We start from the raw sequence: 18,020 nt of genomic DNA on the forward strand, positions 1-18,020 counted from the left end.
AGCACTGACGTGGATGGCTTGGATCACGGGGAATGAGAGAGATAACATGTGAAGGATTGAGCTGAGTTGATGATGACGAGAAGAGAGTTCCTTTTCCGATCCTTGACGAGGCGGGTGAAGCAGAGGCACATGCGAAGAGAATAGATAAAACTTGGGGCTTCACCCAGCACACCGCAACTACTTTCGCCAACAGAGTGTTTGATACATGTATATTGTCTGCACGCCAGATAGCCAACATATCATCATCATCATCATCAACAACTCTCTTCCACAACTCACAATGGGCTCCAATCCACCCTCCGGCTGGCGCCGCCTCAGCATCGGCATCATCGGCGGCGGCATCGGCGGCATGTCCGCCGCCATCGCCCTCCGCCGCGCCGGCCACGACGTGACCGTCTACGAGAAGCACGACTTCGCCGGCGAGGTGGGCGCCTCCGTGTCGTGCGCCGCCAACGGCACGCGCTGGCTGCACGAATGGGGCGTCGACGTGGCCAAGGGGGATCCCGTCGTGCTCAAGAAGCTCATCAACCGCGACTGGAAGACGGGCGAGCCGGTCAGCGTGTACGACTTGGACGACTACGAGGAGCGGTGGGGGTTTGTGTACAACATGTTTCATCGGCAGTATATGCATGCCATGCTGAAGGATTGTGCGCTGGGCGAGGAGGGCAAGGGGCGGCCTGCGAAGTTGAGGGTTAACCATCAGGTACGTAAAGTGGCGAGGTATATAGGCTGGATATAAGGGGGAGAAACTGACATGTTTATTACCCGCAAAGTGCCAAAGCATTGACTCGAACACTGGCAAAATCACCTTCACCAACGGCGTCACAGCCCAGCACGACCTCGTCGTCGGTGCAGACGGCATCGGCTCCGTCGTCCGCCGCGAAATCGGCATCCATCCGGCCAAGCGGCCCTCGGAACAGAGCTGCCTGCACGCAAACGTCACCACGGAAGAGGCCGTCAAGCTGGGCCTCGTCGACTACTCGCAGCACAGCGCGCTCGAATACTGGGGCGGACAGGAGGGCAAGTGGGACAAGATTGTCCTGTCGCCGTGCAATGGCGGCAAGCTGCTGTCGTACTACTGCTTCTTCCCGCGGTCGGTGGGAGATTACTCTTCGCATACTTGGGGCAATGATGATAGGCCTGTGGAGGAGCTGCTGGCGCCGTATCCGGACCTGGATGCGCAGGTGCTGGCGCATCTGAAAATTGGAAAGGAGATTCGGCCGTGGCGGCTGTGGGTGCAGTGAGTTTTTGTGGGCATCGGGATGTTGCCTGGATGCTGTCTGCTGACTTTGAGGATATAGTGATCCGTATCCTTATATTCACAAGGGCGTGGTCTGTCTGTTGGGTGATGCTGGTCACCCGGTATGTTGCCCCTGAAGCTCGCAGCTCTGAAGAGATCCCACCAACTAACTCAACACGACTAGATGATGCCACATCAAAGCCAAGGCGCGTGCATGGCCATCGAAGACGCCGCCGCTCTGGGCATCCTCTTCAGCGAAAACTACTTTAGCGGAGATATCAGCGAAGCACTGGCGGTGTATGACGCCGTCCGGCTTCCGCGAGTGACGAGGGTGCAGTCTGCCGCGGCCAAGGCGGCTTACAACATTAACGAGAGGATTGGTAAGTTGACTCGAGCAGTTGCGCCCCCATATTGTTAGTCAGTGCTGACTGTGAGATGTTGTTGAAGGCTTCTCGCAAAACAAGGATATCCCGACGTATCAGGTCGAGGATGAGAAGAAGAAGCTGACGATTGAAGAGATGAATGCGTAAGTTATTGTCATAGGGTTTAGGCATGAGTGATGGGCTAATGATGGAACTAGGTACGACATGTATAAAGATATTGAGCAAGCTCTGGCTGAGAGGCGTGGAGCTGCGTTCCGAGAAAAATACATCCGGGGGCTGCCGGTTGGACTGGAGCTGCCGAGTGGGATCATAATTGGACAGGAGGCATAGATCGGGGAGATGAATGATGTTGATACTCTTCTTGGAACGTAGGCTCGGAAGCGTGTAAATATAATTGTACAATTTATCAATGACTTTGCAAGGATCCCTCATCATATATCGAGTGTTATTTTGTTGTTGTTGAGATGTTAGCTGATGTTGTTTTCAGTCAACGGCCGTTCATCAAGAGAGCATGTAGGGATTATAGTCATTAAGTCAAAGCCAAAGACCTTACGATATGCATTTCTTCACTCTTCGACCCGTCAAGCTCATCAGTAGAGGCCGATATGCAGTCGGCACGACACACATCATGCTTCAATGTCTTTGCTACTACAAGCAATTCCAATCTTCGCTATCATGACAAATTACAGTTCATACATGGTCTCATTCATGTTCCAGATTAGTTCTTCCTTGCCAGCTTTACATCATATTCCAAGTCCCACTGTGCCTTCGCATCTCCCTCACGGGGCTTGAACTCGACAGTCAACCCATCTTTCACAGCAAACACGCTGTCGTCTTCCAGATACTTGGAGTCTTTGTCGAATATCTGAGTTGTCAATGAACCGTATCCTTCGGCTTCGACCTATAATGGACACGTTAGCGTGATCATAGTAGGAGCATAGTATGGGATGATGTCTCTTACAATGAGATGGATGTGCGCGGGCCGGTACTCGTGGCGATCCATGAGCTTCAGCAGCTTCCCTGCCGGGCCATCAAAGGGGATCTATATAAATCAGCAAGTTAATGATGCACTCTTATATGACAACGTACGACTTCCCTCTTCACTTACAGGATAGGGCGTGGGGCGGAGACAGTAGAACGAATATCGACCCTCCGCATCAGTGATGAACTTGCCACGCAAATTGCAGTCAATCTGATCCGGATCCTGCTGCTCGTACAGTCCTGTTGTGCCGCTCTCCGTCAGTACCCAGCCATTCAATCAAACAACCTCATCAAAAGAATCTCACCATTCGTCGAAGCCTGCCAAACGTCCACTGAAGCATTCGCCAGAGGCTTCCCCGTCTCAGCGCACGTCACCTGGCCATGCATATACGCCACCTGTCCGTCCTTTGGCGTGTTAAACGTGATGGTGCTGCCATTCTCTCGAACCGGCGCATCAGCACGCCAAAAGGGCCCCAGGATAGCAGACGACGTGGGCGGCTTGTCTGCCTTGCTGGCCTCTCTGTATGTGATGTCGTCCACAAGTCTGGAATGTCGTTATGTTCAGTTTCCCCTCAATCACTAGTATAGCCAACATGTGATGCATATCGAGTGCCTCAGCGAGGGGCCAACTTACGATTCCAGGCCAATGACATCGCACAGCAGCTGTCCCTCGTTGCGCCTCTCGTTGCTCATCCGGCCTGCCCAGTTGATCATGTCTACGCCCGCCAGCCATTCGTCCGTTGTGAGGTTGACCTCGCGCGCGAAGTCGTGGACGTGCTGGATGAGGGCGGACAAGACTGTGCGCATTCGGGGGGAGGTGTTGGGGCCCATGGCTTGGATGACATGGCTGGTGAACTCCTGGCCGAGGCCTTCACTGGTTGGTTGTGAACCCATTTCTTAGTATACGTGGAAACTGTGTGTTTACTTGTCGACTGGATCCAAGTGAGATATTGTAGTCAAAGAACGCTGGCGTTGATGCTTCACTGAATAGCGAGTCGGATCAAAATCCTCAGAGATGTAGGGCCTTGCTTATAATTCAGATACTTGGACACTCAGACGGACCGCCTCAAAACGACCCAGTTCGTAAATCAGCATTATCAAGAAACGCATAAGCCAAAGCTGCCGCCTACATGCCGTACGCTTCGCCTCCAGCTGTGCCGCCGGCCGATATCCGCCTCGCGGGGTTCCCCAGATCCGACAGTGGCTGCAGGGTCGGATAACATCCCGGGACCCCCTGAAGCTGGGGACAGTCGACGCTTTCCCCGCAAACAATGGGCGACTCATTGTCCTTAGCGAGGAACTGATTGGGAGACTAAAAGTTCCATGTGAACGCTCTCGACCTCTCACCGGTCGTGGATTACCATTCAGCTCTAGGGGTGGTTTCTCCCTGTCGGATATTATCAATGGTGCCATGTCCAGGGTTGTGTCACCTGTGTTCGGGTATCTTGTGAGAACACTCCGTGAACCCTGAAAGCCACTGATGCTCTATGATCCTCAGTAATCTGCGACAGTCATCATAAGAATCACGAAACAGTAAGTTGAGAGAATCAAATGTAACCAAACGTTCTTCATATCTTCCATGTCTATGGAATCGACGTCTACTCAAGCCGATAGTCCTTCTCCTCACCAACCTCCCACGTCGCCTCATCCGAGCCATTCGGCCGACTCGCCCGTCTGAACCCCAGCTCCAAGCCCTCAACCTCCACCACCGGCTTCACCACATGCACCTCCGCCTTGTACTTGTCGGCATACCACTTATCCAGAAACTTTGGATTCTCTACAAAGCCAGGATAGACCTCCCGCATCCGCCGCAGCACGGTCCCGGAGATCTGGTCCACGCTGTTGTGGTACCGCAGCGCAAGAACTTCTGGGCCCATGGTGTCGCGGAGCTTCTGCTGGACATGCTCCGGCAGCAAGCCGACTTTGAACAGCAAGAGGTCGTAGTGCATGAGACTGGCTTTGCCGTGCCACGAGCCTCCGCGGGTTGCTCGGTGATAAAGGCCGACCAGCGCGGTGATTGCGCCAATGCAGCCTGTTCCGTAGTCTGATATGGGAAAGGGGGGCACCATGGGCTCGTTGCGGCCCATGAACTTGCCCTGTTCCCAGGCGATGCCCGTCACCTGAACGATTCTGCTGTCAGCGATTTCATATTAGGTGAGAAGTAAGAAGACATCTTACACAGTCGGCAATCTGCTGCCATCCAGCTCGGTGCGCCCACTCGCCTTCATAACCAAAGCAGTTCTCGTTGACATAGACGAACCCCTTGCCTCTCTTGATGGCCAGTTCGGACAGCTGCTTTGGTCCGTAGCCCAGCTTTTCAATGGCTCCAGGACGATAGCCGTCGACCACGACGTCGGCCTCACCCAGTAGCGTTTCAAACGCTTCTCTCCCTTGCGGAGTCTTGAGGTCCAAGTCCGTCGCTCGCTTGCCCATGTTGCCGTCGACCTGGAAGAATGGCACGTCGCTGAGGTTCGGGCTCGTCACCTTGATGACTTCGGCGCCGTATTCGCCGAGAATCCTGGTGATTGTTGGTCCGGCAATGATTCGACACAGTTCCAGAACCTTGATGCCGGATAGCAGTCGATTGCCCTGATGCTCTGCGAGAGGTATCCGCGGCGTTTGATCCTCCAAGCCCTCGACCGACCATGGCGGAAGCGCAATATTCGCCTTGCCCTATCAAGGTCGTCAGCTCACGCTGTCTCAGCCCTCTGCTAGTTGGTCAAGCTGCGACTCTTGAACTTACATGAGGAGTCTTGAGAAAGTCGGCGTGAGTAAATGCCTTGACACCAGCTTGTCTATGCTCCGCATTCAGCTTCTCGAGCTCATCCACTGTAAATTTCTTCACCGCGGACTCAATCGTCTGCACAATGTCTTCGTGCGTCTTCAAGTCAGGCCGAAAGGGTTCCAGCCCAATCATTCGCAGCGTTGTCGACGCTTCCAGCGAGCCGTGGATGTGATAATATTCGTTGGGGGTCTTGGTGGCGTATAGATTGGCAGACATGCGGCGATACGGATCAGACTGCGCTTGAAGCAAATCCGTGTCTGGCCATACATCCAGATTTAGCGAATCGGTTATTCACATGTCTTGTCGACTGTAACACACCTTTGAGTAGCCCCTTCACTTCCTTGTCAAGCTTCCCATATCCTCCAACCCTGGCCAGGTATGCTTGAAACAGAAACGCCGTCGTCTTCTCAAGGTCAACCACGATCTTCCTATTTGACGGAGATTCGCCCTGCCGCGTATCGGCGAGGAGAGACGCAACCGAGCCTTCAATAGCCTTCAGCGCAGCCGCTGTTTCCGTCTCTTTGAAAGGGATGGGGAAGTAGGGCAGATCTCGCTCCGCGACAAACTGGACATGGTCCGCTCGACTAGCTACTCCAGCGGGTAGCGATATGGGGTCGAATTCCTTGCGGAGATAGTGCAGGATGTCAAGGGCCTCTTTCTTGGAAGAGTACGCGGGTGTTGACTCTCCGTTCATGATGGATGACGAAACCTAGCGAAATCTATGAAGACGATTGAGGTTATGATATCTGATGGCGCTCGGTACATGCAAGGTTGTCCCTCTGCCGCCGCGCTGTGAAGTTTGGAGCGGATGCTGTGTTTGATGGTGTAAAGCAGTGTGTATAAGTCGCCGGCTGGGAAATAAAAAGAGGCAAGTAGACCACTCGATGCCGCATCCAAGATCTCTACGCTGAACATTAATCAAGAAGTATTCCAAGTAGATTTCTTCAGAGAATAGATGGATCTCTGAATCTGCTCAAAGTGTTGCAATCCGGGGTCCTCACCGAACCCGAACCGGATCCCGTATCCGATCTTCAAATGCCGGACTCCGACATCAGTGGGGGTCGCCCTTAACCGACGGACCTGACATGTCACACTCCATCTTACATCATTGTCTCTCCCCTCATTCTGGTGGCTTTTTTCTTTGCCGTTTATCTCTAAAGAGAGTTGGATATCCGTTGGCGGAATCGAAACACCCCCGAGGCATCCCATTGTACCGCGTCTATCCGCTTGCTTAAAAACAATCGTTCTACCCTAGGGTTAAGTCATAGTCCATCCATCTGTCAGAACGAGGATTGGGGCGCTGACTAGCTCTTTCGTCAAAGAATTACCTATCCCAAGATCAGGAGTCTATTCCTGGAGAAGCCCAAGCCATGCCATTCCTCAAGCTGCAAGACCGAGACCGGCAGCTGTACTACACTTTTACGGCTCCCCAAAACGAAGCTTCGTCTTCAAACAGAATAGCAACCATTGTCCTCATTCACGGCTTGGGCTCTTCCAGCTCCTATTATGCTCCCATTATCCCAAGGCTTGTAGAAGCAGGATACTCCTGCCTAGCACTCGACTCTCATGGTCGGTTCATTTGCCCCCCGCTGTTTCACGATATTGCAAACTTATGGTGTCGATACTGATGAGAAAGCAAAAAAGGCTCTGCCTTGACCAAATTGACTGGTGAGGGCGGCGATCTGAAAACCATCATTGACGACATAGGAGCCGCCATCTCAGCCCACGACATTCCACCCAGCCGCGCCGTGATAGTAGGCCATTCCATGGGCGGAATCGTAGCCCCCGAAGCTGCTCTCCGCTACAAATTCGCGGGCACAATCCTGCTCGGACCCGTGTTCCCCAACGAAGCCCTCACAAAGAACCTCGAAGAAAGGATTGCCAAGGTCCAAAAAAGTAGGAACTTCAGGGACAGCCTTGGCTACTGTCCTAGTTCAATAACTGATTTGCTTTTTCATTTTCGCAGACGGCATGGATGCCCTAGTCGACACGATCCCCAAAGTCGGGACAGCACCGTCGTCCACGCCCCTCCAACGCGCATTCATCCGCACTCTGCTCCTCGCCCAAACCCCAGAGGGCTATATTGCGAATTGCAAGGCAATTTGCAATGCCTCCATCCCCGATTATGCGAGCATCAAGACGCCGCTTCTGCTCGTGAATGGCGCCGAAGACGTGGTTTGCCCGCTGCAAAACTCGCAAAAAATATACGATGCGTGAGTGCTGCTCTTGTTCTGTCTTGTTTATCACACAGGCTGCTGACCCTTTGCAAAGATGGGGCTCCGCGGATAAGCATCTGCAGATACTCGAGAGGACAGGTCACTGGTACTGCATCGAGGCACCCGAACAGATTGGCGATGCCGTTGTGAAATTTGTAGATGGTCTAAAAGTCGAATAATCTGCTCAACTCCTGATTACCAAAGTCGCCCGTATTCAAACGCATCTCACACTCTTAGACTACGCCACCTACGACGTACCAAGATCACACACATTCGATACCTACCTCATATATGCTTTCTAAGCACAGCATGAAAGTCAATGTACAGTCATGGTTGAATTCTGGTTGCGTGGACCGAGCAGCAAAGGAGTGTTGTGACCTGTTTGACTGATGCTGTTTAGGATACCAGGTAGCACCAAGGTGTTACACGTCTTCCAAAGCAATCGCAATGAGTTTGAAATGATCCCTCGAGATCAGCTTAAGCTCGCCATTCCAGCCACCTTGAACCCCAATATCACATCCGTCTCTTCCAGAAGAACCTCGGTGCTAGCAGGTGATCCTGCGCGCTGCTCTCGGGTTGATCCCTTGAGTACTCCGTAGAGCTTCCATGTTCATACACTCCCCCTTGGTATCATCTGACATGGCTTTGAAATACCGCGGTCCGTCTCACTGCTGGGTTCCGCCGGGCTCTCATGACGACGTCTGCTGTGTGGCGTCCAGTCCGAGCAAGGCATAAGTACATGTATATTATGCTCCCTTTCTTAATCGAGCGGTTGTTATAAGAGAGAAGAGAACACATGCGACAAAGTAGGTGTATGTATGTATGTATCACTCTCTGTTGACTGTTTACAATGGTCAAAGTATCGAATGCGTTTGATTGATAGACATCTGGTGTGTTCATCACGAAATTCAGTGTCCAGTCCAGCCTGCTTCTTTAGATGACCGTCACTTCTGGTGGTTTCTGTGGCGGTGGACGCCAAGCTCCAACCTTGAAATCGCCACACATGCAAGCTTTACATAATTAGGGCAAGGCAGAGCCAGGCCTCGGGTATAAATTCACAGCCTTCCACCGCATGGCATGCGATCAGATACATGCAAATTACCATATACAGGGGCCCTACGCTGGACTATTAAATCTGTTCTTTTAAATCACTGGGCCGATGACGCCCATGTTGGAGGGTTGGGCGGAGGCCCGTATGGACGTCCTTGAGGACTCCATCAAGGGACGCTGGGGGATTGGGGAGAGGAGCGCGAGCGCGTTTCCTTTCCCCCCATCATGGCCAATGATGATTTTGGTACCCTCCTAAGACTGAGGCCAGAAGGAGATTCCCCTGACAGCGTTGTGTTGTCGCGTCATGATACTACTGCTGCAGAAATAGCCGAGACTGGGACCTGGAGGGGGTTCATACCCAATGGCATCTCAACTCTGATCATGGCTTTTTCTCACAACTGTCGTCTACCTCCCTAGTCATCGCCTGGTAATCAGGACTACAGATGGTTCGACCACCTCGTTTGCCCAGACGGTTTCGAAGATCATCATGATGCCGCTACGCCATAGTACACTCTGTACACATACGAGCACTGCCTTTTGCAGGTAGATACTACAACGCACGCCAATTGGTTTGCAGAAGAATAAGAGATTGAGGAACGATCAGTAGCGCAGGGAAAGATGTTGTACACACATCTCAGCCACGCTGAAGCAGTCGGATAAGTGAACATGTTGCCTGAATGTACGCACGTATCGATGCTGCGCTTACAGCCTCACTTTCTGCAGACTCTTAGCATGCCACACCCACGCTCGCCAAGGGGATGCCCAATTGTGTCCAGAAGCCTCAAGCAGATCAATCACGAGTGAACCAATCCTGCTAGTTGGTACCTCGTATAAGGCGGACTACCTACGTACTGTCGAACTCACCATCCGAACATGATATGATGGCTCTACGTCATTGATTCTCTGTAATATAGTGGTCAGTATCAAGTTGAAAACTGGAATGGACGCATGACCAGCCAGTAACAGTCCGAATACCATTCAAATCTTCGATCCCCTCTGGCGGCTGTGCAATGCTCTCAAATCTTTCCTCAAAATCTTCCCCGTGGGACTCCTAGGAATGGCCTCGATGAAAATCACACCCCCTCTCAGACGCTTATAATCCGCGACTTTGCTCCGAACGTAGTCGACAAGTTCAGCTTCTGAGACGCTGCCCTTTGCTCCCGATGCGAGAGCGACGTATGCGATAGGAACTTCCGTGTCCTCTCGTTTCGTCCCGATGACGGCGGCATCGGCCACGGATGGGTGAGCTGTAAGGATGCCCTCAAGTTCAGCTGGCGCAACCTGGAGTCCCTTGTACTTTATCAATTCCTGTGATGTGTTCAGTACCTAGGATGCTTCGGACAGTTGTCAAGATCCAGCCAGGCCTTACCTTTTTCCGGTCAACCAGGTAAAACACGTCTCCCTCCATTTTAAGGACATCACCTGTTCGAAACCAGCCGTCCGTGGTAAAGGCTGCGTTGTTGGCATCTGGGTTGTTGTGGTATCCTTTGGTGACCATTGGACCTTTGAGCAATGCCTCGCCTGATTGTCCCTCTTCGACGTCATTATCGTTCTCGTCAACCAGCCTGTTTCGCAGATGACTTGTTAGCAATTTCCTTCGGCACTGCTTGATGTGTGGGAGCATCCGTACCTCAGGCTGACATTCGGCAGCAGCGGACTCAAGCTCCCCATGGTATCAGTCCGGTCAGGTGGAGTATAAGTGACAGCGCCCGTCGTCTCACTCAGCCCCCAGACTTGGTAAACAATCCCCTTGAGCTTCTTGCTTGCTGCTTGCTGCAATTCATAACTCATCGGCGCCGCAGCAGACGTCGCATATTCGACGCTCTTAAACTGATCTTTGACTGCGGGATGTTTGGCAATGGCCATGAATATGGGCGGCACAGAGAAGAAGAATGTCGGCTTGAGCTCTGCAAAATATCGAACGAAATCATCAAAGTTGAAGCTTGGCATCCAGTAAGTCACGGCTCCATCGTAGACAGCATTTACGAAATAACTCTGCAAGCCGGCAATGTGCGCGGCGGGCAGGTGGCCGAGCGTGGATCGAGGAAAATCTCTGCCTATTCGTTCCCAGGCTTCACGGCCCAAGGTGCTGGGGAGATAGCACTCGGAAACCATGTTCTGGTGAGACACGAGGACGCCTGTTTGATGTGAGTATCTTGCCCGTCACGATGTTTCTTACGGCACCTAGCCAGTGGTGAGATGTGCTCGTACCCTTTGGTAGTCCTGTAGTGCCTGATGAATAAACAATGCATGCCTTGCTGTTCTCGAGCTCCTCCGGATCAGAGATTCGTCTCCAGTCCAGAGATCCTCTGAAGTCGCATTCAATCTCGCCGTCAGCGCTCTTTAGCTGTATCTGTGGATGAGACTTTAACACCAGAACATTCCTAACAGGCAGTCCGGCTTCACGAGCAGCACTCAGAGCGACGCCTTTGACATCTTCACTGCTTACAACGACCTTTCCAGGACCATCCTTGATCTGCCTTGTCAAGTCTGACACCGTGGAGGAAGGTGATGCAGCGGAATAGATGCCCTCCGCAGCAAGCACCGCGTAGAGCACGCAGGCTAGCGCAGATTGTCCCGTAGATATCGATACAACCACGTCGCGCCCGGGTCCGTCGCTCCCAATGCCGTATTGATGGCGAAGGAAGTAGGCGAATTGGCGAGTCAAGTCGCGGACGCGTGCCTTGGTGATGGTTTGGGAGGGATATTTCGCCTCGGCAAATAATGGGTCATCGTCTTTTGCTCGAGAACCTTCATACTCTGGAGGAATATGTGAGCGTCAATGCTCGGTATACATGTAGATGGCGAGATGTGGATTGTGGCACTTGGAGGAGGTGGAGATGCCTCATGCAGAGTAGATGCTATGGTCAACCTACCGAACAGAAGAGTAAGAAGATCCAAGTTGGGTATTGTCATCCGTCTGGGGTTGGTATATATCATGATGCGGAATGTCGGGATGAAATAGGCTGCTTGGGATGATATCGATGATTCAATGTGTTCGATCCCATTCAAGATATGTGGCGATGCGTGTTACAAGTGAAACACCGCGGAGTTGGGACTCGTTTGGGCATGCATGGTCAATATCTAGGCAAACTGCATGTACCAGCTACAGCTCCCGCTCTCCAGCACCGCTTTCTCACGGCCGAGCCGAGGCCCATGCATCTGCTCAGATGAAAGATGGCGACAAATCTGTCCTAGGCGATATCCAAGTACCCAGCTTCTTACTATGTGTTTGTGTGTATGCCTACACTAACGAGCCCCAGAGGCGGAGAATCCTTTGCAACCAACATCATAGCCCCTCCTCAGGCTTCCCCGTATGTATTTGGCAGACCAAACCCTGCCAGTTGAGTATATACATGCAGAAAAACGGGGGCAAAAATGCACAGGCAAGGGGACACATCTCGGCAAACCGTTGGCTTGCTGGAGCGGGGAAGGGGAAGGGGAAGGGGAAGGGGAGGGCCTTACAGGGCACGTTCACATCTGTCTTCAAACCACCCCTCACTGAGACTTATCGACCTCGTAATATTACTCAATTCTCTTATGTCTTCAAGTCATTGGGAGACATATGTTGCTTTGGTGAACAACAAAGCTCTCGCTACGCTGGACAAGCTGCACCGTGATCATCACTTACACGAGCCTGTTAGTCAACCAGCCTCACACGGCATACCTTACTGAGGGGCCGAAAACAGCATCGACAGCTTTCAATGTCTCGACCCAACCATCAGCAACAAGACCTCCAGCAGTGACATTGCTATTCCTCAAAGCTTTCCCACATCCTATTGACCCTGATGATCAAACCTTCAGAAATCATGTACTGAATCGCATCAAAGGTGTCGAGCAAATCCAAGTCAAAAAGACAAACTAGCCGCACTAGCCTATATATAAGGCAAACTATCGCGTCAACTCGCATCCGAACCTGCTACAATGGCTCCAAGTCATTAATCTTCCGTAGTATAGTGGTCAGTATGCAAGCTTGTCACGCTTGAGACCCGGGTTCAATTCCCGGCGGGAGAGCGCCACCCTTTCAAAGGGTTCATCTTTTTTGCCTTTTTGCCCATTTTTTCTTCTTTTCTATAGACTCCTGAAGTATTCAAGTATCAGCAGGCTACAATTTTGTATATCATATGCTTCTTTTAATTTACAATATGTCTTCTATGCTATCCAGTGACCGCTGTAATATCCCAATGAACCAGCGAAATAGAGCAAAACACCATGGTATCATCATCATCATCATCATCATCACTTACAAGGCATCGCGCCACCTCTGCCTCAACGCCCTCTCCCACTCCCTGAAATCCTTCACCACGCCATCCCCCCAAAGAATCTCCCCCGTATGCAGAAACTGATTCAGCGGCGGCACCACAAACCACGCATGGTCGCTCCGGCAGACCACGTCCAGCCTGCGATCGCTCGTCCTGTTGCCCGGCTGCTGAATGACCCCGTGGAGGCACTTTTCGCAGTACGCCTCCACGCAGAACCGGCACAGGTAGAAGTTGTCCGCCATGGAGATGTTGTCCAGGCACTGCGCGCACGCCTTGTTGACCGAGGCCTGGATGTCGGGCAGCTTCGGCTCGATGCGCGTCCGCACGGGAGAAGCAAGGGGCGTCGCCAGGGCGGCTGCTCGGTTGACCTTTCTCATGGACCGGGCCAGCGCCAGCGCGTTGTCCGCGTCGTTGGCCGCTACAAAGGCCTGCAGCAGGTTTTCCGCGGCGTAGCGGTCGTTGCGCGGCTCGTCGTCCAGCAGGATGTCGAGGCTGTTGATGACGAGGCTGCCCAGGAGCTGCCGGGCCTTGAGCTCGTTCTTGAGCAGGCGGTGGAACAGGGCCAGATAGACCGACGCAATGTTCACGTCCGAGCCGTACTTGTCCGCCGGGATGTCCAGGTTCTGGTGCCTGCTCTGCTTCTCCTGCACCTGCTCCAGCTTGTCGAGCCACTCTCCAGCCTCGGGCGATGTCAGATCGACCTGCAGGATCTTTTGCTTGTACAGCGCCGATAGCCTCTGAAAGGACATTGCGTGTCCATGCCGCATGGGGACGTTCCCCCGCGGCCGATACTCGATCAGCGAGATTTGCTCGAAAATCGCAATCGCGGCGTCGAGATCGCGGTTGTACGCACACGTGTTTCCGTAGGCCAGGCGGAGATACAGCACGCCCATCTGGTTGCGTACCGTGTGAGCCGTCTCAATGCCAACCTCGTATTGGTGCAGTATGAACGCGACCTGGCCGACCTTGACGGCTGCTTTCGGGATCCATTCCATGACGAGCGGCTTGTCGCAGTTGTCCAGCAGAAGGCTGGTCAACAGAGTCGTCTCCTTGTCTTTCTTTCCGGTAGTCTTCTTCGCCATCTCCTGAAGGAGCTCAATGACCTTGGCATGCAGATTTTCCGTCGCCAGCATCTCCAAGTAACTCAGCTCTGCCTCAAACCGCTCATTCGAGTTCAGGTCTGCATCTGCTGCGCTGTCGATTGCCTTTCGAAAGTATTCCAGCGCGGCCTCTCTCCTCCCCGTCTTGTAGGAACACCGCGCAACAAGCAGGTAATCCTTGTACAGCCGCCATCTGCAGCTCGTCAAATGATATCCCTCCAGCGTGCCGTCTCGAATGCTCTTCTCCTCAATCTCTGCGCACTTGAGAGCTTGTGTTAGAGCCTCGCCATACTGCCCATACTTGGACAAGCAGTAGGCGATGCGTCCAGCGGTGCCCACGTTGTTGTGATCCAGCTCGAGCGCTTTGTTGTAGTGAATCAAGGCGTCACTGTGTAAGCCTAGCATGAGGTACGTGCTCCCAAGTCGTCGATGCCAGTGTGCAGTCTGGGGATAGTCCGCCCATTCGATGGCCTTTAGAACCCTCTCTCTGACGGGGGTCTCTGACCAGCCACTCTGGGCTTGGGACCAAGGCCGTTCATCACTCATGAATGCCACGTTTTGCACAATCTTGAAGCAGAAAAGCGTCGGCACATATTTGTAGTAGTCCTCAGAAAGCCACTGCTTTGCGTAGAAGCGGCCGATTGTTCGACAGATGCCGACATCTTCCTTGGCCGACTTGGTCACAAAGTCTCGTGCCTCGGGAGTCAGACTCGCCAGGACCTCGGCGTCGTTGAGCCACTTCCGAAGACCCTGGATGTTGGAGTCTGTAAACACCTCCAGCCCCTCGTTGTTCTTCTCATACATGATGCTCCAGTCGTAGATGATGTTCTCTACGGTCAGCATGTTATAGATGTGCATGCCCAGCACCCTTTTGTGCTCTGAGGGGACGCTCGCCGGATCGAGGGCCGCCAGGTGCTCTTGCCAGTACCACGCAGCATATTGCTTGATGGCTTCTCTTCCATGGTCCAGCTCTCGACTCTCGAACCAAGCTTTGTCGTTGAAGATCCGTAAACAGGTCTTTAATATGTTGATGCGAGCCGTCATCATGTCAAATCCCAGCACAACGCCCCCTTTCATCGCATGAATGCCGTTGGCATTTCCATCACGAAAGAATTGCCTCACCGAGGTATGTGAGAAAGTGACATACGTCGTGGATGGGTTCGACCGAAAGTCAACCTCGTTGGAAATGTCCCAGACTCCAGGACTTCGAGCCGGGCTGAAATGCCGCGTTGGGCTCGATATCCCGCCTGCAGGTGGGCTCGTCGAATGACTCCAGGCGCCTCTATCAACGGGACTCACCCTTCGGCCAGGGCTACTTGTGTCAGACAAGCTGAGGCCCCGACGCCGCGGGCTTTCGTTTCGAAAGTTCCTCTCCGGATACACCTCGCGCTGCGTCCGAGCAAAATCCTTGAGCAAATCGTCCGTCGTCAAACCGTCCTCACGCTCCAGCTCAAAGAAGCACGCATACTGGCCTCGCAACGACTCTTCCAACCGCAGCGGAGGATCTCCAAATTTCATGACGAGCGCAGCCTCCAACTGCTCCAGCGTGAGCGACTCCTCCGCGCAAGACACCCACTGCAGCATCTCGTTGAGGTCGCGAGCGTCTTCCTCCGAGATGGTGACGGAGAGGTTCGCCAAGGTCTCGTTGAGCATTCCGTTGATTTCCTTGGGGAACGACTTCAGGCTCTTGAGGATCGAGCTTGGATGCCGCTTCTGGTTGATCTCGTTCAACATAAACTTGGCCAGGATGAAGAGGCCGTCGACTTGCTTCTTCATGGACTCAATGACTTCTTGCTTAAAGTCTTCCGGGGACCGACTGAGGATCCTCGAATGCCGGACGCCCTCGGAGATGAAAGCACTCACGTCATCCGCGATTCGATCTGGCGTAACGTAAATGGTTGTAAACACCTGGCCGACTGCATTCGGGTCCATTGCAAAGGTCACGATGTCAGCCAAATAAGTCCTCCCCGTCAACGCAAACTGCACCTTTGTAGGCTCTGACTCATTCCCAGGCGCAAGCAGAGACAGGAGCTCTTCGATATCGCTCTGCTCTGCTTCGTCGATGCCGTCGAGGAAGACGTAGATGGGCTCGTCACGGGCATCATCCAGGAACGGCTGCACAAACAATCTCCTAAAAGCACTCGGCACCGTCTTGATGTCGTCGCTGCTATGGAGCTGTTTCGCAAGCTTCTCTGCGTAAAAGGCATCGGTTTCGCTGAGCTGATAGGCGACGTCACGCAGGGCCTGCAGCACGGATCTTGTCTCGGGATCGTTGGCAGAGAAGAAGAAGTAGCCCAGGTGAGGTAGGCTCTCAAGGCCCCAGGTAATAAGCCGTGATGTCAGGAACGACTTTCCAGTACCTTGAAATATGTTAGTGAGTACTCCCACGTTGGTGTTCAACGGGCATCAAGAGAACTTACCAGGATTGCCGCACATCCACAGATGGCGCGTCTCCCCTCGGAGCCAGGACTTGAGCCCTTCGTCTTCCAGCAGCCAGTCCCCGGTGCCTTGAACTCTGTACTTTGTGAATGCATCATACGAGTCCTCCCAATAAGGCGTAGGCTCCAGAATCTCCCTCACTTTGTCCCTGTAAGAAAGCGCCCCGTCCTGCTGCTCCCCCAGTCTCATATCCAATATGCTTTGGTTCATCTGCGCAACCAGATTCTCTACCTTGTCCGCCTTGAGATTGAGCTCAGCCACGCCGTCGTACGTCTCGGCAATGACTTGCCGCTCCTCTCCCAGCGTCAAAGCATTGAGCTTGTCCAAAGCCGGCTGAACAGGGCTCTCGATGCCAACGAGCTTCTTAAAGTACGCCTTTAGTCTGCCGCTGCGCGCAACTTTGGTCGCAATGACGAGGACCTCGAATAGGGTTGCCAGGATGGTGACCAGCTTCTCGCGCAGTGCAGGACTAAGTGTGTGGTTCAGATACACGTCTAATCTCGATGTGAAGTCCTAGACACAAACAGTTAGTTTCAACCCAAGTCTAGAGCAAAGGTCGTCGTCTTACTTTGAGCTGATCAAACAGCTCCAATATCGAATCGTACATTGACGAAACATCATGCGCGGCGTTAATCAGGTACATCACCGCCGCAAAGATGCCCTGAGCAGGCGGAAAGGTCTCCGAGACGCCCTCGGCAAGAATATCACCTATCAACACTACCGGCCGCAGCGTGACAGCAACGGCGTCGAATATGTGTTTGCGCTTCTCTCGAAAGTGGCTGAACTGGTCGTTCTGCGCCGTCAACTGAAGCATCAGGTCCGGAATGGACCTTATCGGCGGCGTCAGGAACTCGTCCAGCGTCAGGCCCTTGCCGGATGAGTCCTTGAAGAGCCTCGCGGCATCCGCCAGAACGGCGGCAAACTGCGTCTTCATCCCCGGCGCCTGCTGGGTCCGTTGCTTCTCCTGGTCGCCCATCTTCTGGTATGCTTCTGCTAAGGCTTTCCTTGAAACATGACAGAAGTTGGGTATCGTGGATATTCAGAGTTTCGATTTCCTTAGCCCTAATGATAGTTCACGGATCCTATTTTGATCACCTCTGGGGCTCACTTGATGTGGGGGAACATCGAAGGGCCATCGCAGGGATTTAAAGAGCCTCAAGTGACAGGGCTAGACGCCCTTCTCCGCCTCATTTGCGCGCGCTAGATGCCGAAAGGCAGTCCCCAGGCTGCATGCTGATCCGCAGTCGTTGCTGTGTCGTCAGCCGTCAGACGACCTGGACAGGGGGTGGCCGTCAGTTGAGCCAACATCTACCCAAGCAAGGCGGGCGGGGGTTTGACAGAATCTCTGCATCTGTGAGGGTTTCAGAGTCGGGCTCACATGCCGCATCGCGAACTGTGGCAACTTGGAGGTAGAAGAAGGAGGACAAGCAGGTCTCGAGTACGCGTACGTGTATGTAGACGCACGCTTTTCCCGAAGACGTGGTTCGCCTGATGCCTCCACTTGGGCTGTGCTCAGCAGATCTTGGCCACAAATGCCACGCTGCAGCCTGGCCTCAGATACGGA

The 18,020-nt window shown here is 53.2% G+C and overlaps 6 protein-coding genes across 6 annotated transcripts; 2 read left to right on the forward strand and 4 right to left on the reverse strand.

The window, feature by feature from the left end:
• Positions 1 to 280: 280 nt before the first annotated feature.
• TRIREDRAFT_4146 (uncharacterized protein) lies at positions 281 to 1,953 on the forward strand (the record flags this gene model as incomplete). Its single annotated transcript, XM_006965499.1, has 6 exons — positions 281 to 703; positions 774 to 1,240; positions 1,302 to 1,362; positions 1,425 to 1,620; positions 1,688 to 1,766; positions 1,821 to 1,953. The coding sequence occupies 6 exons, from the start codon at positions 281 to 283 to the stop codon at positions 1,951 to 1,953; spliced, it is 1,359 nt and encodes a 452-aa protein (XP_006965561.1).
• Positions 1,954 to 2,341: 388 nt separating this feature from the next.
• Positions 2,342 to 3,498, reverse strand: TRIREDRAFT_62165 (uncharacterized protein; the record flags this gene model as incomplete). Its single annotated transcript, XM_006965807.1, has 5 exons — positions 2,342 to 2,524; positions 2,585 to 2,665; positions 2,732 to 2,844; positions 2,910 to 3,148; positions 3,239 to 3,498. 5 exons carry the CDS (start codon positions 3,496 to 3,498, stop codon positions 2,342 to 2,344), a joined length of 876 nt encoding a protein of 291 aa, XP_006965869.1.
• A 704-nt stretch (positions 3,499 to 4,202) lies between these two features.
• On the reverse strand, positions 4,203 to 6,274 carry TRIREDRAFT_78462 (uncharacterized protein; the record flags this gene model as incomplete). Its single annotated transcript, XM_006965808.1, has 4 exons — positions 5,708 to 6,274; positions 5,348 to 5,646; positions 4,783 to 5,277; positions 4,203 to 4,724 (listed from the first exon to the last, which is right to left on the reverse strand). The coding sequence occupies exons 1-4, from the start codon at positions 6,081 to 6,083 to the stop codon at positions 4,203 to 4,205; spliced, it is 1,692 nt and encodes a 563-aa protein (XP_006965870.1). The 5' UTR covers positions 6,084 to 6,274.
• A 575-nt stretch (positions 6,275 to 6,849) lies between these two features.
• TRIREDRAFT_32243 (uncharacterized protein) lies at positions 6,850 to 7,766 on the forward strand (the record flags this gene model as incomplete). Its single annotated transcript, XM_006965521.1, has 4 exons — positions 6,850 to 6,958; positions 7,034 to 7,285; positions 7,356 to 7,602; positions 7,661 to 7,766. Coding segments are annotated over 4 exons (714 nt in total), but the record flags the coding sequence as incomplete, so codon positions are not given.
• Positions 7,767 to 9,633: 1,867 nt separating this feature from the next.
• TRIREDRAFT_107947 (uncharacterized protein) lies at positions 9,634 to 11,595 on the reverse strand (the record flags this gene model as incomplete). Its single annotated transcript, XM_006965809.1, has 5 exons — positions 9,634 to 9,963; positions 10,025 to 10,220; positions 10,286 to 10,793; positions 10,867 to 11,415; positions 11,532 to 11,595. 5 exons carry the CDS (start codon positions 11,593 to 11,595, stop codon positions 9,634 to 9,636), a joined length of 1,647 nt encoding a protein of 548 aa, XP_006965871.1.
• A 1,303-nt stretch (positions 11,596 to 12,898) lies between these two features.
• Positions 12,899 to 17,390, reverse strand: TRIREDRAFT_78463 (uncharacterized protein; the record flags this gene model as incomplete). The annotated part of the gene is made up of 3 exons (XM_006965810.1): positions 12,899 to 16,377; positions 16,438 to 16,969; positions 17,025 to 17,390. The coding sequence occupies 3 exons, from the start codon at positions 17,388 to 17,390 to the stop codon at positions 12,899 to 12,901; spliced, it is 4,377 nt and encodes a 1,458-aa protein (XP_006965872.1).
• Between the last annotated feature and the right edge of the window lie 630 nt (positions 17,391 to 18,020).

The sequence above is a fragment of the Trichoderma reesei genome (genome assembly GCF_000167675.1).
Source record: "Trichoderma reesei QM6a unplaced genomic scaffold TRIREscaffold_10, whole genome shotgun sequence".
NCBI classification, from domain to species: domain Eukaryota; kingdom Fungi; phylum Ascomycota; class Sordariomycetes; order Hypocreales; family Hypocreaceae; genus Trichoderma; species Trichoderma reesei.